Raw genomic sequence first — 20,611 nt, 5'->3', positions numbered from 1 at the left:
TTTGGCCAGGCAGTGTATGTTAAACTGCTTTTTTCTTCAGTTGCACAAACGAAGATGACACGTGAAACGTTGTGTCATTTACAATCTTTTGTTTTTAACATGAAAATAACCTTGAACCTTTGTTAATGTTTATTTTATACTTGCATTAGTCTTTGCGTCTCCATAAGACCATATTTATGTTACTAAAACCAATTTTGCAAACATTTAAATTTATATTAGATAAAAGCAGATACCCAATAGACGTCAAACCAATGAGATTTTTCTAGTTTTTAAAACTAGACTTATCTCCTCTTCTTCAAATTTTTTGAAAAGGAATTTTATTAAGCAACTAATTAAGAGAAAAACGTGTCGTAGAAACAGTTTCACCTGATTCTCTGCTCATGATCCACTACGAGCGCCTGCAGTCTGCTGTGCTTCCTAGGTTACAGTGCACGTTTGTGACGTCCCGTTCAGCTCTCTGTCAAGCACAAAGTCACCTGAAATAACGTAAAACTATTATTTTAATGCACATGACACAGTGCATGGTGAGAAAAAGAAACTGGACTCAGACTTAATGAACTGCAAAAATGAACTTTGACAATTGTCAGCACTTGTTACGCTAAACAATTCTAGGAAAAACTAAACTAAGATATGTTTCCTACTTCATACAAGAACATTTTTAAATATACTGCTCAAAAGAATTAAAGGAACACTTTTTAATCAGAGTATAGCATAAAGTCAATGAAACTTATGGGATATTAATCTGGTCAGTTAAGTAGCAGAGGAGGTTGTTAATCAGTTTCAGCTGCTGTGGTGTTAATGAAATTAACAACAGATGCACTAGAGGGGCAACAATGAGATGACCCCCAAAACAGGAATGGTTTAACAGGTGGAGGCCACTGACATTTTTCCCTCCTCATCTTTTCTGACTGTTTCTTCACTAGTTTTGCATTTGGCTACAGTCAGTGTCACTACTGGTACCATGAGGCGATACCTGGACCCTACAGAGGTTGCACAGGTAGTCCAACTTCTCCAGGATGGCACATCAATACGTGTCATTGCCAGAACGTTTGCTGTGTCTCCCTGCACAGTCTCAAGGGCATGGAGGAGATTCCAGGAGACAGGCAGTTACTCTAGAAGAGCTGGACAGGACCATAGAAGGTCCTTAACCCATCAGCAGGACTGATATCTGCTCCTTTGGACAAGGACAAACAGGATGAGCATTTCCAGAGCTCTACAAAATGACCTCAAGCAGGCCACTGGTGTGAACGTCTCTGACCAAACAATCAGAAACAGACTTCTTGAGGGTGGTCTGAGGGCCCAACGTCCTCTAGTGGGCCCTGTGCTCACAACCCAGCGCAGTGGAGCTCGATCGGCATTTACCATAGAATACCAGAATTGTCAGGTCCACCAATGGCACCCTGTGTTTTCACAGATGAGAGCAGGTTCACCCTGAGCACATGTGACAGACGTTGAAGGGTCTGCAAAAGCCGTGGAGAATATTATGCTGCCTGTAACATCATTCGGCATGACCAGTTTGGTGGTGGGTCAGTGATGGTCTGGGGAGGCATATCCATGGAGGGACGCACAGACTTCTACACGCTAGACAAAGACACCTTGACTGCCATTAGGTATCAGGATGAAATCCTTGGACCCATTGTCAGACCCTACGCTGGTGCAGTAGGTCCTGGTTTCCTCCTAATGCACGACAATGCCCGGCCTCATGTGGCAAGAGTATGCAGGCAGTACCTGGAGGATGAAGGAATTGAAACAATTGAATGGCCTTCACGATCCCCTGACTTAAAGCCAATAGAACATCTGTGGGACATTATGTTTCGGTCCATTAGGCGCCGCCAGGTTGCTCTTTAGACTGTACAACAGCTCAGGGATGCCCTCATACAGATCTGGGAGGAAATGCCACAAGACACCATCCGTCGTCTCATTAGGAGCATGCATACAAGCTCGTGGGGGCCACACAAGATACTGAAAAGCATTTTGAGTAGCAGAAATTAAGTTTTTGAAAAAATGGACTAGCCTGCCACATCTTCATTTCACTCTGATTTTAGGGTGTCTACACAATTGAGCCCTCTGTAGGCAGAAAACTTTTATTTCCATTAAAAGACTTGGCATCCTTTTGTTCCTAAGACATTGCCCTGTCGTTATTTGTATAGATATCCAACTTCATATTGAGATCTAATGTGTTTCTTTAAAGTGTTCCTTTAATTTTTGTGAGCAGTGTATATGACCACCGCCCAAAAAAAAAATTGAAAAGAAACATCACATGAAAATAAATTGCAAAAAAAAAAAAAAAAAAAAAAAAGGGCATTGTCTTCACAAATCAATTAATTCCTCTTTGCACACCTTGAAGTTTGAGTAGAGTAAATGAAGAGTGGCACCTGCAAGTTTAATGAAATCAAAATAATAAAATCATGTGTTGTTAATAAAGTCAACGTTTTAAAGTCTTTTTGAAGAAGCACTTACAGTTTATTTCCAGTGCAGCAGTCGATTCCCATTATACAGATTACAAGGTAGGCTGAATACCGTGAGGTATATTCAAGTACGTACGCAGACACCCGTATTCAGAGAGACGGTAATACAACTTTGTTCCTCTTGTTTTTAATACATTATGTTTCAAGGTGTAATAAGCGGAGTAAAATATATTAATATACACAGACCTTTCTGAAAACCATTTGGAATAAAAACAAAGCTCTGTACCACATATCTGACATAATTTTCACAAATACCTCTGTGGCCCTAGAGAGAGAACCCAACAACTTATTTATATTACGAAAATGTATTGGCCAACGTGAGAGATTAATGATCATCTTATTAAACTTTATAGAGTATGTGTTTGGGATTTATTTGAACTATAAAACACCAAACAAGGTAGAAGTGCCAGGTAGAGGGTCGAGCAGTTAAGTGCAGTTTGTCATTAAGGATTTTATCACAGTTAAACTGGTCATTTTTTCTCAAATAAGACTCAGGTTGTATCCACTAGCTCTCCCCCAGCACTGTGCGCTATCCTTTCCAGAACACAGATCGTAACAGTACGTTTACTTTGGCGTGGCTACAAATACATGTTTCAAATTTGCACGATTATTTGGCAGAAAGACAACGTGTCAATCGTTAAAAGGAATCAGTCAGGCTGCATGCAATACTGTGCTGAATGTCTTCGCAGAACGATCAGTCTAAAAGAGATACTTCATGAAAGTAGGCCCCCAGCAGCTTGGTTCCCTGTATGTAGTTTGATCTGTACAAAAAACAAAAAAGACCAAAACAATGATTTCACATTTTTATTTTATACGACTTGTCAGAAGCATTGTTTAAAAAAATAAATAATGAAATGCAAAAGAGAATGCATTTCAAATTTTGAAGCAGACAGAGAAGTTTCTCGTACGGCCACGTACATTAGATGACTATTCCAGTGAATTTCAGTCGTTGCCTTCATTTACATAAACTTAGCAAGTCGCTAAGTAGACGACATGTTCACATAATGTGACATACCCATCTGCGTTTCGCTCCAACAAAATCGAACAGGTTAGAATTCGTCTTTCGTCAAACGAACGGGCTTTGTGTGCATGAGTGCTGACAACCAATAAATGCTCATCTGAAGTACAATTCATATAATGCAGTGATAAGGAATAAGAAAATAACGTGTTCTGGAGCTCACAAACAGAAGAGAAGTCCGTCTATGTGATGTCTCTGAATTTACGTACCACGACAGAATGGGTCGTGAAGAAGGGCAGAGGTTGCAATTGAACTTACCATACCTGTGAACCATTTGTACAGCACCGGCTCCGCTAGACAGCACACTATTTGGTTGTCATAAAAAGGGGTGAGCACGGCTGTGCTGCGTAGTCATCATACAATCGTTGAATTTGATATACCCAGTGATTTTTAATTGTGTAAATTGATGTGGTCAGGCGATGAGATCAACTGGAGATGACATCGAATTCCTGTTTGGTTTTGTCAGGGTGAGCTCTGGACTAGTTGGAGTGAGTCGCTGGGTATGCCACACTAGATGAATCACCTTCTCAGGAGACTGCCATGACTAACGCTGACTTACTAAGATTATATAAACTGAAAGTAAATGGAAAAGTCGTCTAAAGTAACATGGCCTTAAGGTGCACGTTTTGCCTGCATTGCTTGTTGTGCATTGTTTACCAGGCAAAGCTACAGAGTCAATCTATGAAGATGTGCAGCTGCTCTATTTATTTTAATTCCAGTATGCACATCAATACCTCTAACAAGTTTTTTTAGCTTAAGAAACTGTTTCACTTAATTAGTTCATCAAATACACTAATAAATTACAGGATGTGTACCGTTAGAATCAAAGGTACATTGTGTTAATGCGACACACTGGACCACTACGAAATAACATGACTATACAACACCTCGACTAGTTCAGATCAACAAAATAAGGTAAGGTACATATTAATAAAATGCATTTGGTTATGGCAGCAGTTTGGAATGGCAAGTGTTTGTTGAAAGAATTTATCATCATCTGCTACAGGACAGAAACCAAATTATTTCAAATATGAGAGGCATACACAAGCCCAAGATAGACTGAAGCACCCCGTGTTATTTCTTTTTACCTGTTGAGCTTCTCATTTTGAGAGTGTGCGCCATCATCAGCTGCCCCCACTGGCAGTAACATGACATTACGGCCAGTGGCTTCCTGGAAAGTCAGGGTAATGGGAATGCTTCCTCCTTCTCTTGTGAGGTCAGGCTCCACACCAAACACTTTTGTGGGTACAAAGATAAGACAGCAAGAATGTGTGCGTGTTAGAAAAACCCATTTTGTATTTCAAATGTTAATGAACAATCATTAGCTCTTCACTTAAAAATAAAACATGGAAATGTCATATTGCTTTTGTTGCTCTTACAACAATTGATAACAAATATAAACACAAATTCTTAACGTGCATCCATTCTGTTGACAACACAGACATAAGTGGGCAAAGGCAAATGAGTGTATAACATAAGGACATGGAGACAAGAGCGAAAGAAGACTGTCACTTTGCTCACGCAGGAGTGGCAAGCTGTAGGACACGGCTCTATCCTATTCTTCATCCCATAATTACATGTTAGGTTACTTGGTGTCCCTAAAGCCACACTTACACAGCCACTCAACGTGTCCCGATTCCGATTTTTTTCACATATCTGACAGAAACTGGATTTAGTGCACACACTTTTGTTCAGACTGGATACAGGCCATTTCTGTGTTTTGTACTGAATTCTGTTTCAGTTCCAATTATCCAAATGCAATCTGAGAGTAAACAGTTGAATCACATCTTCACTCGTGTAATGTGGCCTTGTTACGTCATTTTGTGTGAAATATGCAATATATTAAAATGACAGAGGAGTGTGGGGGAGTGAGGATCACACAGATATTAAATGATATTTTTCAGATTTAGAAGTTCCCCAGCCACTGGGAATCACCGTGTAGCAATGGTCTCTCAGTCTTACAGATTGACTATATATAACATCTGCCAAGTATGAAGCATAACTCCTGGTCCAGGCTTTGGTCTCATCACGTCTGGACTAATACAACTCTCTGCTGGCAGGAGTACCACCACGTGTCACTAAGATACTGCATATGACTCAAAATACAGCGGTACGTCTGAATCTGATTTTTTCCTTAATTTCAGTTTTGGGCATTAAGATACAGTTAGCTAGATAGACAGTACTTTACTTGTCCCAAGGGGTAAATTTAGCTTTTTACAGAAGCTCAATAAATAAAAAAAATCAATTAATATTATGTCCCCCTCAAAAACACACCACAACTCTAAAAAAAGCATGAGAGAACATTGGATTTGACTAAAAATAAAAAGAGCAGATATATAGGGTGGTCCAGATCTAATTATGCAATTTTCATTATGGTATAACTTATTAAGTTTATTAAATAGAAAATCACCCGAAAAATCTCAGACCATCGAGAAGTGTGTGAACTGACGACATGAAGAATCGTCTTCGCGCCGAACTGGAAACTTCCCCGCATAAATCAAAGTCATCCAGACGATCTGGATCTGCATGATTAGATCTGGTCCACCCTGTGGTCACAGTGAGGCATTAGAAAGATATATAGCTGTTGGTATGAAGAAGCCCCCGTAGCGTTTCTTAAAACACTTCTGCTGAGTAATTTGAGGTCTGAAAGTCATCAGTGCTGGTGTGTCAGAGAGAGGGTATGAAGCATTGTTCATAATGGGCCCTCCGTTTTGTCTTCATTCTCTGCTCCACTACTACCTCCAGCAGGTCCACAATGCATCCCATAACTGGGCCTGCCTTCTTGATCATCTTGTGGATTCAGTGGGCCTCTCTTGAAGTGTTTCTTACCGGCCCAACACACCATAGCGTAGAAAATGTAGAATAAATAATGGAGGTCTTCTAAGAAAAATGAGCCTGCTCTGCCCTTTCTTATATAGTTCCTCTGCGTTACTTGACCTGATGTGGACCCCCAAGTACTTGTAGTAGTCCACCACCTCTACATTCACGCCCTGAATAGTGACTGGCCATTGAGGCTCTTTGGTGTGGCAAAATTCAATAATCATTTGCTTGTTTTTGCCCATGTTAAGCTGCAGACAATCCTTTCTGCACTAAGAAACAACGTCCTCTACTCCGCCATATCCCCCCCTTATTAATACAGCCGATTACTGGAGAATCATCTAGAATTTCTGAAAGTGACATGACCAAGTATTATATTTATAGGAGACAGGACTGCTTTAGTGTTGCTCATATCCACATCACAGAAACAGTCCTTGAGCCAGAAAAAACTGTGGTCTGTCTGACAAATATTCTATTATCGAAATAAGTTTCTGGCTTTAAATGTACCTAAAATGTGATGATAGTTGTAAAGGATGAGTACACTTCACACACAAGTATCTAAAGACAATTTGGAGTTTGAAGTTTACACTCCACTCTGGCATTCCTAATCACTGCCAATGACCAGAATCATTTGACTTCATTGTTAAGACACAATACGACAAAGAAAACATGCATATTGTAGAAATAAAATGCAAGGCTTGAAAGAAGTCAAAATCCAGTAGCTAAGAGCTTTAAGGAATAAGGCTTGCTTCAATTGTCGTCAGTTTTTTCCTCTGAACTGGCCTTAACGACTTTAACTTATCTCGCCAAACTTGCTGTTTCTACACACAGGCCTTACTCAGTATTGGATGTCTGTGCTGTTCTGGGACTCATACCTGTTTTCATGGCTTTCCTGCCGGCCATGTAGTGAGGATGATTGAAATCAGACACCCAGGCCTTGGCTCCATGTCCGACAGTTACCTTTAATTTGTTAGGACTGTCCCTTTCTGCAAATTTTTTGGTTAAATGTGTGGTTACCTAAAAATAGAAAGGAAAAAAAAAAAAAGAATCAGAAACTTAGAACTAAAACGGATTACAAACAACTTATTAACAAACCTTTGTAGAAAAGGCAAAACAATCAAAACTGAATGTGCATCCAAACATGAATACCTTTGTAAATCTTTTTCTTACAGTGCTCCTTCTTGGTTTTTGTGTGTCATTTATTTGTATTTTTGATGTTTAATCGTACAATGGAACACTACAAGTTGTTGCCGTGCTGTCTTCTTTATTTCGTAGCTACTGCTATTCTGCTTAATGAAAGTACTCTGTTTCAAAGTAAATATCTGTAGCACTAGGGTGTTGTACCATGTTAGCCATTATGGATGTGGTTAGAAGTTAAGCTGTCATTTTACTTAACTTCTCACCACAAAGTAAATATCCAAAAGAAACGTACTGCAATAAGGTCAAATCATAAATTGGTAAAAAAACACTTCGAGCTCAACGCTCATTTCATTTTTGCTTGTTTTTTTTCAGCAGGTTAGGTTATTTGGAATCGATCGTATTCCCCGTGGTTCCCTGGAATGCACAGAGAACCCAGAGGGAAGGTGGAAGGCACTGTCCGTCCAACATCAGAGCCCCCCTTCCAATTCCTTGCCTGTACGGTGTTTGGAATCTCTCCAGTGTGTTTGCTGGTTTTTTTTTTTTTGGAATCTCCCCAGTTGGGGCAGCCTCCTCTTGCAGCGCATGTGCTGTTTTTCTTGGAAACAGTGTATCGCTCTTCTTTTTGAAATAATAACCTTAGGTGTACTTTAAATGGAGAAACTCGTTTACTGCCTGGCCAAATAAAACGATAGTCATCAAAGCTAAAGATTAAGTCCGTGTAATGTATCATACGTATCCCAGCTGTGCCAAATCGTAACACTCAATGGATACCACGTCACTGCTGACCAATCGAATTAATGAAAGGCCAGGCTTGTGCATTCAGGGAGACTCAACAGAATAATCTTCAGCTAGACAGAGAAGTAAAGACAACTAAGCAATATAGAAACATATATGGAAGAGTACAGAAAATAGAAAAGTCTACCTTTGGACTTTCTGAACTTTCACATAAATTAAATAAACCAGTCATTAAACATGTCAAATTCAATTTGGTTTCACTTTCCCGAAATAAGCTGTTTTTCTAATAAAATGAAATTTACAGAGACTTTCATCATTGATTACATCTCAGTGTAGTCATGCTTTTGGGCTTCTGCGGATTTTACTGATGGAATGATCGTGTTAGAACTCTGCACAACATTGCTTTAGGTAACTGGAAATTTCAAAGTGACCCTGTTGTGAATGGGAGCGGACCCTGTGATGGTCTGCCGCTGGTTCCTAATGGAGCAGGCTCTAACCCCCAGCACACCTAAATTACCGTATATACTCGCGTACAATTCGGATCTTGAAACCTATAAAAAAAATCGATTATAAAATCAGACCCCAACTTATACGTCCGTTTTTTTGTTTACATCTTCTTTCTTCCTCCAATCTCACACCAGTTTCTGAGACACATCGAATTTTGTTAGAACAGCGCAGTTACCGATTTCTTTCACCACGACTTTTCATTTAAAACCAGCTTCATATTTTCTTCTGATCAAACACTCCATCGTAGATAAGGGATGCTCTTCCGATATACCATATATACTCGCATACAAGTCGGGTCTTGAAACCCGAAAAATCGATCATAAAAATCAGACCCCGACTTAAACGCCCGTTCAAAAATACAACACTTATATATATATATTTTTTTAAATCTTCTTGCCTTCTCCAATCTCGCACCAGTTTCTCAGACTCATCAATTTTTGTTGCAACAGCGCAGTTACCAATTTCTTTCACCACAACTTTTCATTTAAAACCAGCTTCATATTTTCTTCTGATCAAACACTCCATCGTAGATAAGGGATGCTCTTCCGATAACGGTGTATGAGGGTGTGAGATACAAAAAACACAAAACGGTGCAAATGTCGCTTCGGAATAGTTCAGGTATTACCGTGTGGTCACGTAGGCACAATACACAGAAAAAAAAAAAGGCAGTGTGCTCCGCGGTTACTCTCTCAGGTGGGCGTTAGCATAGTATAATCTCTTGGACCAATAGCACGAGTTTTCTGCATTCGACTTATATGACCAACATTATAAAATACCAGAAATTATATGGTAAACCCAAGCCCCGACTTATCTGCGGGAGAACTTAAACACGAGTATACTGTATATGCTAGATTAAGTAGGTCTGAAACGCTTTCAGTTTATGTGCACATTGTATGGCTTCAGCCATGTCACGTGGAGCTTTTGGCCATTTCATCGCTTAGATGAATATATTAGTGTTAAGGGGTGGTGGTGGTGTGGTATTATAATTATGCAGTCAATCTCACTTATCAATAAAACAGTTAACTTGAATTTTGTTTTTGCATATGCAGACCAATTTATTTACAATTCATCTTTAGAAGGTTAGTGATCATATAATATTCATAAGGCTATCTAAGATGACAAAAAAGGAGATTTAAATAAATAAAAAAAAAGTTATAGTACATGGTCCAATTACTAGCTTATCAGCGTGTATAAAGTTTCTAAGATGGTGTCAAACATTTAAACTTACCAGTTTCTCCACTTCCTTAGGGTCCATGTCTGGCACAAGGCGAATAGAGAATTTCCCAATCACTTTCCTTGGTATAACCGTTTTAGCCCCTGAAGCAGAGAAAGCGCCCTCAATGCCATGCAGTGACAGAGATGGGTACCTCCAGCGATGCATTAGAATTTGCTCCTAAATTTAAAGTAATAATTACATTTTATTAAAGGAGGCACAATACTCCAGATTAAACAAATACAGTAGTGTGTTAGCGCTGTAGAGCAACTAACTAGGAAACATAACTGTAACTCCTCGACATCTGGACAAGAGAGCCTGAATGAAAACATATTTACTGACAGATTAGTACAGCCAAGATATGATGCACAGAAAAAGAAAATTTACATACACTGGGCTAGAGGTTGGGAGCATGTGATGATTTTAAGTATCTATCTATCTACAGCGTGTTGCTGCACCCACCATACGACAAACCACCCAAATTGGGACCGGAGTGCAGCCGTGCAACGGGTGACACCTGACCACCACACTGGAATATTATGAGGTTTTTTTTTTGTTTACAGTGGCCGGAGTGCCAATCCTGCCACCAACTCCCACGTTTTCCCTGTAAATTGAAGGACCTGCCTACAGGGCTGGATGCAGATTAACATCATGCCTAGGATGAAACAATTGCAGGTTAAGGGCCTTGCTCAATGGCCCAATGGAGTAGAAACACTTCTGGCTTTATAAGATTTGAACCGGCAACCTTTTGATTGCCAGCACAGCTCCATTGCCTCAGAACCACCACTCCGCCCATACACTGGGGAGTACAGCAAATTGTAATTGGGGGTAGTGCTGGGCGGTATGACCAAAATTCTATATCACGGTACTTTTCAAAATTACACCAGTTTCACAGTATTCAACTGTATTTTTTCCCCCATGCAGTAGACTGGCTAAGAGTAACCTATTCCACTGTCATGAGCATTGTACAAAAAAAACAACATTTTAATGTGCACACACGTATTAATGCAGGTTTATATGGCCCCATAAAGTGATAGTTTTCAAGGGGGTGGCACTAATGAAGAGAAGGGATCACATTGCATTACAGTTGCAGTCAAAATATAGAACCATTTTATTGAACAAATTTTGCAAACAACTTAAACTATAATTTTGACAACGTATTTTCAACCACCCAAAGAGGCATTTAGACTTAGTAAAATATTCAGAGGTGCTTGTCAAAATTTGTATTGCATTGAACATGTCTTAGCAAAGGAATAAATAGTACATATTTCTTTTAAGCCAACTACACTTTCTGTTACTGTTATCAGTCTCTGTCCACTGACACGTTAGCTGTATGGATTGTGATGGCGTTGGTTATCTTGATCAACCGCTTGCTTTTTTTGTCGTAGGCAGCGCCTCTAGCAAACGCGCCTACAAGTGACGTCTGACTCGAGTGTCCTCTAGCTTTTTCAGTTTTACTCGAGTACGTGGAGGGTGCCAATCTTAGTTCAATACATTCATGGTACTCCAAAGCATGTGTGCGGCTAAGGTGATGCAGCAAATTGCTTGTGTTACCGCCTCCGGTGACAACTTTAGCTCGACGGCATTTGCAGTAAATAGTTGTCTGGTGCACATCCAACGTTTTAGAACCAAAATCTCCAGACAACAGATGCGACTCCTTTATTTGGCAAAAGTTCTTCTGTGTCATCATGTTCAACTTTATCATCTGCTACAGCTTCAGTTTTGGAATGTTCTCTGTCCATTTTCACCGCTCAGTACCTCCAGTAACGCATGTACTCCGTTGCATGAGTGTTTAGCGGTGTAGCAGTGAAAAAAGTCCCCCCTTAAACAGTTTCCCAGTGCACCACGTTCCAAATGTTGTTTAGGCTATGTAAACCGGTATTGCGGTATAAGAAAAATCCATATCATAACAAAAATAAAAACGGTTTTCGGTATGAACCGGTATACCTCCCAGCACTAATTGGGGGTAAACTTTACTGACATTACCAAACACAAGGTGTACTAAACTTTTACGCAGGAACATTTCAGTATGGCACAAGATTAGAATGTAGAAGAGCTGAAGCTGCACAGAAAATACACCGTTACAGTAAAAAGCTTCGTTAGTCACTCCTTTGGCTTGACCCTTGGATGGGCTCAAAGACCAAAATTTGTAATCAGTGTGGAGAGTTCAGGCAACTCATACATACAGTACAGGCCAAAAGTTTGGACCCACCTCCTCATTCAATGTGTTTTCTTTATTTTCATGACCATTTACAGCACTCCATCACTCTCCTTCTTGGTCAAATAGCCCTTACACAGCCTGGAGGTGTGTTTGAGGTCATTGCCCTGTTGAAAAATAAATGATCGTCCAACTAACCTGACTTCTGCACAACACAACTGCTGGTCCCAACCCCATTGATAAAGCAAGAAATTCCACTAAATAACCCTGATAAGGCACACCTGTGAAGTGAAAACCATTTCAGGTGACTACCTGTTGAAGCTCATCGAGAGAATTCCAAAAGAGTGTGCAAAGCAGTAATCAGAGCAAAGGATGGCTATTTTGAAGAAACTAGAATATAAAACATGTTGTTCAGTTATTTCACCTTTTTTTGTTAAGTACATAACTCCACATGTGTTCATTCATAGTTTTCATGCCTTCAGTGAGAATCTACCAATGTAAATGGTCATGAAAATAAAGAAAACACATTGAATGAGGAGGAGGTGTGTCCAAACTTTTGGCCTGTACTGTATATGGTGAGAAGCCTTTTATCACCATAGCTGTGTATGCTGCCATTTTACAAAGAGACCAGCAAACCTGCAGCCAATGATAGGAAATTTGACAGATGATAAAGAAAAAAAGAATGTTCCAAAATTCCCTGTAGCTCTATATACTGTCATCTCCTAAAGAGATAATGTAAAGTGAATGTAGCAAATGACTCGATATACCAAGCGTGAACGCTAAGTTGGACAGTTTAACATCTGTGGCAGAGCAGCGGGCACTAAGCAAACTCCTGTCAATCATGAAGAATCCACTGCATCCACTTAACAGTGTCATCTCCAGACAGAGAAGTAGCTTCAGTGACAGACTTTTGTCACCGTCCTGCTCCACTGACAGACTGAGGAGATCGTTCCTCCCCCACACTATGCGACTCTTCAATTCCACCCGGGGGAGTAAATGCTAACATTAATTTTATTTTAATTCTTTTCATTTTTATTACTATTTAATTTAATATTGTTTCTTTGTATCAGTATACTGCTGCTGGATTATGTGAATTTCCCCTTGGGATTAATAAAGTATGTATCTATCTATCTATCTACAACACTGACCAGGGGGGGTCCATCTAACGACCTTGAAGACTGTATTGAGGATACCTCACCAGCTAGACAAGGTATCTCGAATTCCAGTTTTCCAGGATATGTGCTGTATAAAGTGGAGGCGACAGAGAAAGTGAGTGATCACAGGTAAAAAAATCGGGCATCGGGTTAGTGCTGGAGCAGTGAAGTATGGGAAATGCCTGTTTAAACAAATGGGAATTAAGAGGTGGCATATTTGAAGGTTTTAAAATTAGGAGGGGAACTGGCAATGGAGATGCCTACTCTTACTTTAAAGTAAACCCTGAGAACCACAGACACCTGGGATAAGTGGCAAGTAGTGGGGCAGACAGTAGGACTTTAGGGAGCTTAAAAGCCTGACTTGATGTTACTTTAGAGAATGACGATAAGCAGGAATGGTGAGGTTGTTGGGCTGAGTGGAATGTTCTCATTATTAATGTACTTTTGCATTATTCTCTTTCTATATAGGACAAAAAAGTAGGGATCCTAAGGATATTATGTAGTGTGTTACTCTATGTAAAAAAACACAGATTTACATACATATGCATAAGAAGCATTCAAGTGCAATGCCAGAAAATGTCAAAAAGTATAAATGTACATATAGAAGATTATACCTTTGTTTCATGCAGGAGTTTACATGTGCCAATATCTTTGCAGTATTCTTCCAAGTCGAAGTCAATTTTCTCATAAAGTTTCTTCTCTTCGTCAGTCAGCGGGGCCACAGATTCATAAATTCCAGGAACAAGAATTTTGCCTTTCTTATCCAGAAGTGAGTCTATATAAATAAAATGTATAAAAAGTTAAAAGGGGTTTAAAAAAAAAATACTAAACTTACACCATTTAGGAGGAAAGCACAACGCTCTACTAAATCACCTTAAACAAAACTTGTCAAGCACACTGAGATTTTATCAATGTTCATCTATTCATTCACTTTTGATCAAATAATTGTTTAAAGGTCACAGAAAACAATGATGATCATTGTTTGTTTAAGTTAGACTTTAACAATGGTTTTCAAAGATATACTTGCCAGGCAAGATAATTTCACATTCCTTGCTACTGACATGAACGAGTTTTTCTTTTACTCTATTTACTTGATTCTTGAATTTCAAGTTGGAGAAAAAAAGTACTTATAAGAAAAGGAGACCCCCAGTGGAGTCTGTCAGGGGTCTGTGCTTAGAATTACTCTAATTCACACTTAGATTACGGACTCTGCATTAGGAAACTTGTAAAATATCACAGAAAACAATAAAACTAAAAACTGTCTGCATAATAATGGGTTCATGTAGAAAAGAGCAAAGTGCTTTACAGAGACAGTAGGGACAATAATTATAAATACAAGATGGGTGACACTGGCCTATAGGAAGCAGTCTCTGAAAATAATTTATGTTGATACATCACTCTATACAATGTGCAGACACAATTACTGAAAAAAAATGAAAATAAAGTATTAATCATTGGATGTTACATTTGGAATAGAGCGTTCCAACTTAATAAAAGAACAAGTGTATGTGTGTCTCTGTCATTTCAACAGGTGGTGCCCTTACAAACATTTGTACTAATATAATGCATTGCTTTTTTCTTTCCAACAAATGGTGCATCACAAATATTAACACTACATTTACAAATCCCATACCAAATTGCCTTTAACAGATATATAGGCTCATCAAACATTCAGAGGAATGCATTTTATTACTACAAAAGTTTGTGATACGCCATTTGTTGGAATTAAAAAATGCAATGCATTTTATTATAATATGCATTACAAATACATTCCAATAGAAGGTGCACTGCAAATGTTAAAGCTAAGGTCTACGTTGATTTCTGAGATTTCACCACGTTGTAGACGGATAGCACACCTAGTCATTACTATAAAGACAGAGCAAGTTTAAAGGCGGCGAAGAGCTGAGCAACATAGTGAATCCCTTAGACTAACGAGCTTTCCTTACTCTGAGAGACTAAGGGATTTAAAATGCTTTACTCTTGAACAGAGAAGGATGCAAAAAGGCCTAAGCCAGATCCTCAATATTCTTAAAGCTGTTGATACACTTGGTCCATCAGAATTCTTTCAGTTAAAATACAGAAGTGTGTCACTTACTCAGGGGCAGCTATGGAAATTAAAGAGAAGTGCAATTTAAGAATGAAGTTTGGAAGCACTCATTTTCAGAAACATATGCACTCTACCTGAGTCAGAAATCTGTTAATTGGATGAAATAATGGGGAGGCTTAGTTATCATTTATTTAACCAAACTTCATGGACAGTATGGCCTCTACTCATCTACTGTCAAATGTCATATGTTTGCATGCTACAACATTCTACTCATAATTAAAATAAGAGTTTAGATTATTAACCCTAAACGGCTGAAGCAAGAATAACTCTTACCTGGCTGTCCCTTACCTATTATAGTTCTGTTTTGCTGGAAAACATAATGACCATCTTTTATAATTCTTTGAAAATAACATCTTTTCTCCTATCCGTCGAATCTCTGAACTGTCGGGCAGGGGTTGAATTATGGTTTGGTGAAGTCTGACATGATTGTGTAGAATTTTGTTTTCTTCACATAATATCAATAAAATTAAATAATTCTGAACTAGCTTATCCAATATGAGGGTTAAGCATCATCAGGCACAGAATCAAAAATAGACTGGGCACCAGCACACAATTGTTCACACCGGGACATTTTAGAGTCACGAGTAAACCTAAAAGGCCCAGAAAAGAACACATCCGGATATGGGGAGAAGGTGCAACCTACTAAACGGTTCCAAACATTTGTATTTCTCCAAATATATACTTCATTTGAGAATCTTTGATTTTATGTTTTCAAAAGATGCCTGTTTAATATAAAAAAATACACTAAATACTATCATGCACAACCTTGAAATGTTTAACATCCTCAGTGTTATACAAAGCTACTTTTAAATGACATAGCCAATATAAATCTGTTGCCGCAGGAAGAATTACCTAAAAAAATTAAACAAAACAATTAAAAAATGAAGACTGAGCATCATTGGCAAAGATTTTGTAAGCACTTTGTTAGTAATAAAAAAAAATGTCAGGATTTTTAAATTGTGTTAATGGTTTTATGTAAAGCAAATTTAACTCCACTTGCTTGCTTTTCAGCTGTGAGCATTGACCATACGGGGAGCAGCACTGGGTGTTATGATTCTGCACGTTGGGAAATGTTTGTACACTCGTTAAGCCATTTTTTTTATTAATGGTTAACTCTCATTATGAGTTTTTGAGGCACCAAGTCTGATTTTTGCATTTATTTTAATTAGAGAAATTGTTTTCACACAACTAGAACATATTATTGCATCATTTTCACCACCATTTTGTTTTTCCCTGGGGGTTGAAATTTTGTGTTGCGGTCATCAAGATGACACAACGATCAGTATGCCATTTGCTTCATCATCGGAGTTAGCAGATATCCAAAGAAAAAAACCTTTGTGTTTGTATTAGTATTGCTATTTAGACATCCTAGTTGATGACATTTGCTTTCTATTTTCCTACTTAGTTTCTTTGATAAGCGGTTTGGATGTGATGAAATATAGGACTGATTTTTGGTTTCAGTTCTCTTCCTCTCTTATGCTTCCTCTTTCTAGTCATCCCTTTGAAATTGGTAGCCTTTCCTGTTCTAGGTTAAATACACAGGACCTACTACATCGTATACAGGGCAGATCTTCCCAGGGTATGGTCTAAATATATTTTCTTTATTTCTGTGATACACGTTTTGTGGCTATTTGCTAAGAGTGCTTTATCCGAACTATCTTCTTCAGATTGATTGACGCTGTGTGTAACTTTTTACGCTATTTAGCTTATTTCCAGGGGGAAAAGTTGTAAAAAAGTCCTCACTGGGATCACATGACTTATTTTCAGGCAAGTTAGAATGTGGGTTGAGGTTCATTGAGACTGCTAGTGAATAGTGAACGCCATAGTGTTTTCACTTTGCTTCAAGTTCGGAGAAATCACCTTAGTGTTTACGAATATCACCAAACTCGGCAAAATGCATTGAAGTCAACGGGGAAGGACTAACTGAATGAGATTTGACTGGATTATAAATGGTGCAATCTTTAAAGTGTCCCTGAAGGCTAGGGAAATGTCTGCTAACTATACTAGACCAATTACTGTGGCCAAAAAGGTGACCTGAGCTGTGTGGCAGCAGTTCCAACCACTGCACAACTGTGCAACCAAGAGATCAAAGAAGAAAAAATGCAGTCAGAGATGCGCAGTCATATATTTCATCAACACAAAGCAGAAATGACAAAATCGCAGTCAAAAGTCAAAAAATTGGTCTTTAAATGGCAGGAAGTTCAACTTGGCATGTCATTATTGAATCTGTGCGGAGGCTCATTCTATTTTTTTTGAAGTCACACTGAAGGCTCTCCTAACTGTTTATGCTGATGTTTTGCACTTTTTATTCTATCAAACAAAAAGATAGAAACATCTTGTAAATAGTAATAAATCTTTCCTTATTATTATTACTTCATAGAGTCTCCTGTTTTTGGAGGAGACGGCCATGTCAGGATCCTTCAAGGTTTGTTTATCATCTCCACGTGGCTAATTATGCAGGCATTGGGCACGCACCCTGCTTCTATTACACTGATGTGGAACTCAAAGATCGACTTGCATGTTCAAGCAAAGTTAATTTGTTATTTATGCTGTATATGTTCCATAAAAATACAAATTTGAGAACCTGCATTATTTACTCATTTGAGGCTGTAATGTAAATGGTTAGTATTATATACCCGGGGGGCGGTCCCATCCAATATTGCGCTGGCCTCACAAAGCATTATGGGGCACTAGGGAAAAAGTTCTCCTAAACCGGCCGAATTATTAGTAAATATTTTAACAAACATGCGCGAATGCACGAAATTCACTGCGAATAAGGCTTTGACGATATTTGCTGATCAACACGATTAGTAGATAACTACTAGAAGATGATCATTTGTCCTTTTGCCCTGTACCAGAGAAATGTGCCATGGAAAGACGGCATGCTGTAACACAAGGTAGCTGTCTGTGTACATCAGTTTGTTCTCCTAATTCACAAGAGCAAACATAACCTACAAGTTAAACACAACCAAACTAATGTTAATAGACGGGAGCGTACAGTATGAAAGAAAATAGTTGCAATGCGCCAAAATAGTAATATTTGTATTTAATCAATTGGGAAATCTTCTATAAGCAATAAAGTGAATATTGTGAGGAATGAAGTTACAATATATACTCGCATACAAGTCGGGTCTTGAAACCTGAAAAATCGATCATAAAATCAGACCCCGACTTATACGCCCGTTCAAAAATACGACATATATATATATATATTTTTTTTAAATCTTTTTGCCTCCTCCAATCTCGCACCAGTTTCTCAGACTCATTGATTTTTGTTGCAACAGCGCAGTTACCAATTTCTTTCGCCACTACAACGACTTTTGATTTAAAACCAGCTTCATATTTTCTTCTGATCAAACACTCCATCTTAGATAAGGAATGCTCTTACGATAAAGGTGTATGAGGGTGTGAGATACAAAAATCACTAAATAGTGCAAATGTCGCTTCGGAATAGTTTGGGTATTACCGTGTGGTCACCTAGGAATAATACATAGGAAAAAAGGCTGTGTGCTCCGTGGTTACTCCGAGGTGGGCGTTAGCATATAACAATAATAAACAATAATAAAACATTTCATTTATATAGCATAATCTCTTGGACCAATAGCGTGAGTTTTCCGCATTCGACTTATATGTCCGACATTATAAAATACCGGAAATTATACTGTAAAATCAAGCCCCAACTTTTCCATGGAAGAACTTAAACGCAAGTATATATGGTAACTGAAACTGAATAAACCCTCTGGGGCAAAACAACATGAAGTTTATAAGTTCGATGTGGAAAAGCAACTGAATTTCAAAAGCACGGCTGAACCTTAAAAGGCTTACACTGTGTAGTGAAAAAGTGATATTGCTATTAAAAATATTAAAATATGAATATTATTTTAATATTATATTAAATATTAATATTAATTAAATTATTATATTAAATATTAATATTTTTTTATTAAAATTAACATATTTTTAAAAAGTATTTACTTAAAGAAAAGTAAGTATTGTTTAATTACTTATTCAAATTACACCAAAATAATCGAGAATGTGTTTGCTTAAAATGCATTTGGCAATGTTGAATCACTAATTAAAATAACAGCAAAATATTGAGAATATTTCGAAAGTTTTAACTTCCCTAAATGAATTAACTGAAATGCTGGATTAACTTCATAACTTCTTCATTGTTTTAAAACTTTTGTGATCATCAAATACATTTTATATTTTTTACCCATAAGTGCAATAAGGTCAGTCATCGCTTCATGTACCGATCCACCAAACACACCCGAATGAAGATCCTTGTCGCAGCAGTCCACCTAGAGACAAAATGCTCCATTATTACACGCGACACCTTAGTGATGTTTTCAATATTATTCATTATTATTACTATTTATTATTATTTTTGTTTTAGTAGTAGCAGTTTTTTTTTTCCATGTTTATTACTTCCATTAACAGCAATAGTCTAAAAGAACAAAGAGAAAAGTGCCATGTCATTATTTATGTATTAGCCCTGCCTTTACAAATTTCATGTAGGATTACTGGTTAAAAACCAACAACAAATACAAATCTTTAAATGTCAGATTACAACAATATTAAATGTAAAAAAGCAAACATTAAAAAGTAGGATGATACTTTGAAAGAACACGAGTCAATTACGCCACCTGACAAAAACTGCATCAGGTCCCGTTCAAGAGCATAAAGTACACACACCGCACCAACAAGTACTTCATGGCCTGTTTGTGCCTACAACTCCATCTAGTGCAGGGTCATAGTAAAACAGAAATCGTTATACTGTATAAAATAAAAAGATCAACCACTTCTATAACTAGACTCTTGGAGAATCATGCAAGGTTTTCACACCTACTTTGCAGGATTTTTTGGGGTTTGTGTGATTCTAATTTTATTTTTTTACTTTCACAGAGATTTAATAAAGTGGACTTGATTTGGAAACAAAGCCCTTGTGTTCACTGCTTCATTTGTACTGTCCTATAGCAAATAGAAAATTGTTAAATCACTCCTTTCTCACTTGCATTTTATTTAGGCTTTTAATTCATAGGGCACAGTGAGAGCACATTATATTCACACTAGCTGTGTTACCCATCTAAGACAGGTTCGAATCTAAGTAACCAATGTAGACTTCGGCGTAGTCAACATTAGTGTTTAACAGTGCACCATCAACTGGATTTTATTTTGCAATGCGTGTAATAAGAAAATGCATTGCAGTTTTCATTCCAACAATTGGTGCAGGTGGTTAAGTCTTTTAAAACATAAACTGTGCTTATTGTTGTGCACCATTTTTCTCCACATTC

General features: G+C 38.0%; 1 protein-coding gene across 1 annotated transcript in view; it reads right to left on the bottom strand.

Moving 5' to 3' along the window:
- Positions 1 to 2,439: 2,439 nt before the first annotated feature.
- The window catches only part of LOC120515471 (cytosolic non-specific dipeptidase-like), a 50,696-nt gene continuing 32,524 nt past the window's right edge, over positions 2,440 to 20,611 (bottom strand). The window contains exons 7-12 of the mRNA XM_039736522.1: positions 19,534 to 19,618; positions 13,825 to 13,985; positions 9,914 to 10,078; positions 7,179 to 7,320; positions 4,575 to 4,722; positions 2,440 to 3,229 (exon numbers count right to left, since the gene is read on the bottom strand). Of these exons, the coding sequence (XP_039592456.1) occupies positions 3,163 to 3,229; positions 4,575 to 4,722; positions 7,179 to 7,320; positions 9,914 to 10,078; positions 13,825 to 13,985; positions 19,534 to 19,618 (768 nt within the window). The 3' untranslated portion in view covers positions 2,440 to 3,162. The remainder of the gene's footprint in view (positions 3,230 to 4,574; positions 4,723 to 7,178; positions 7,321 to 9,913; positions 10,079 to 13,824; positions 13,986 to 19,533; positions 19,619 to 20,611) is intronic.

Source organism: Polypterus senegalus, chromosome 15, assembly GCF_016835505.1.
Source record: "Polypterus senegalus isolate Bchr_013 chromosome 15, ASM1683550v1, whole genome shotgun sequence".
Lineage (NCBI taxonomy): Eukaryota > Metazoa > Chordata > Cladistia > Polypteriformes > Polypteridae > Polypterus > Polypterus senegalus.
The sequence above is the reverse complement of the archived record's forward strand: the minus strand, read 5'-3'. Positions and strand labels throughout refer to the sequence as shown.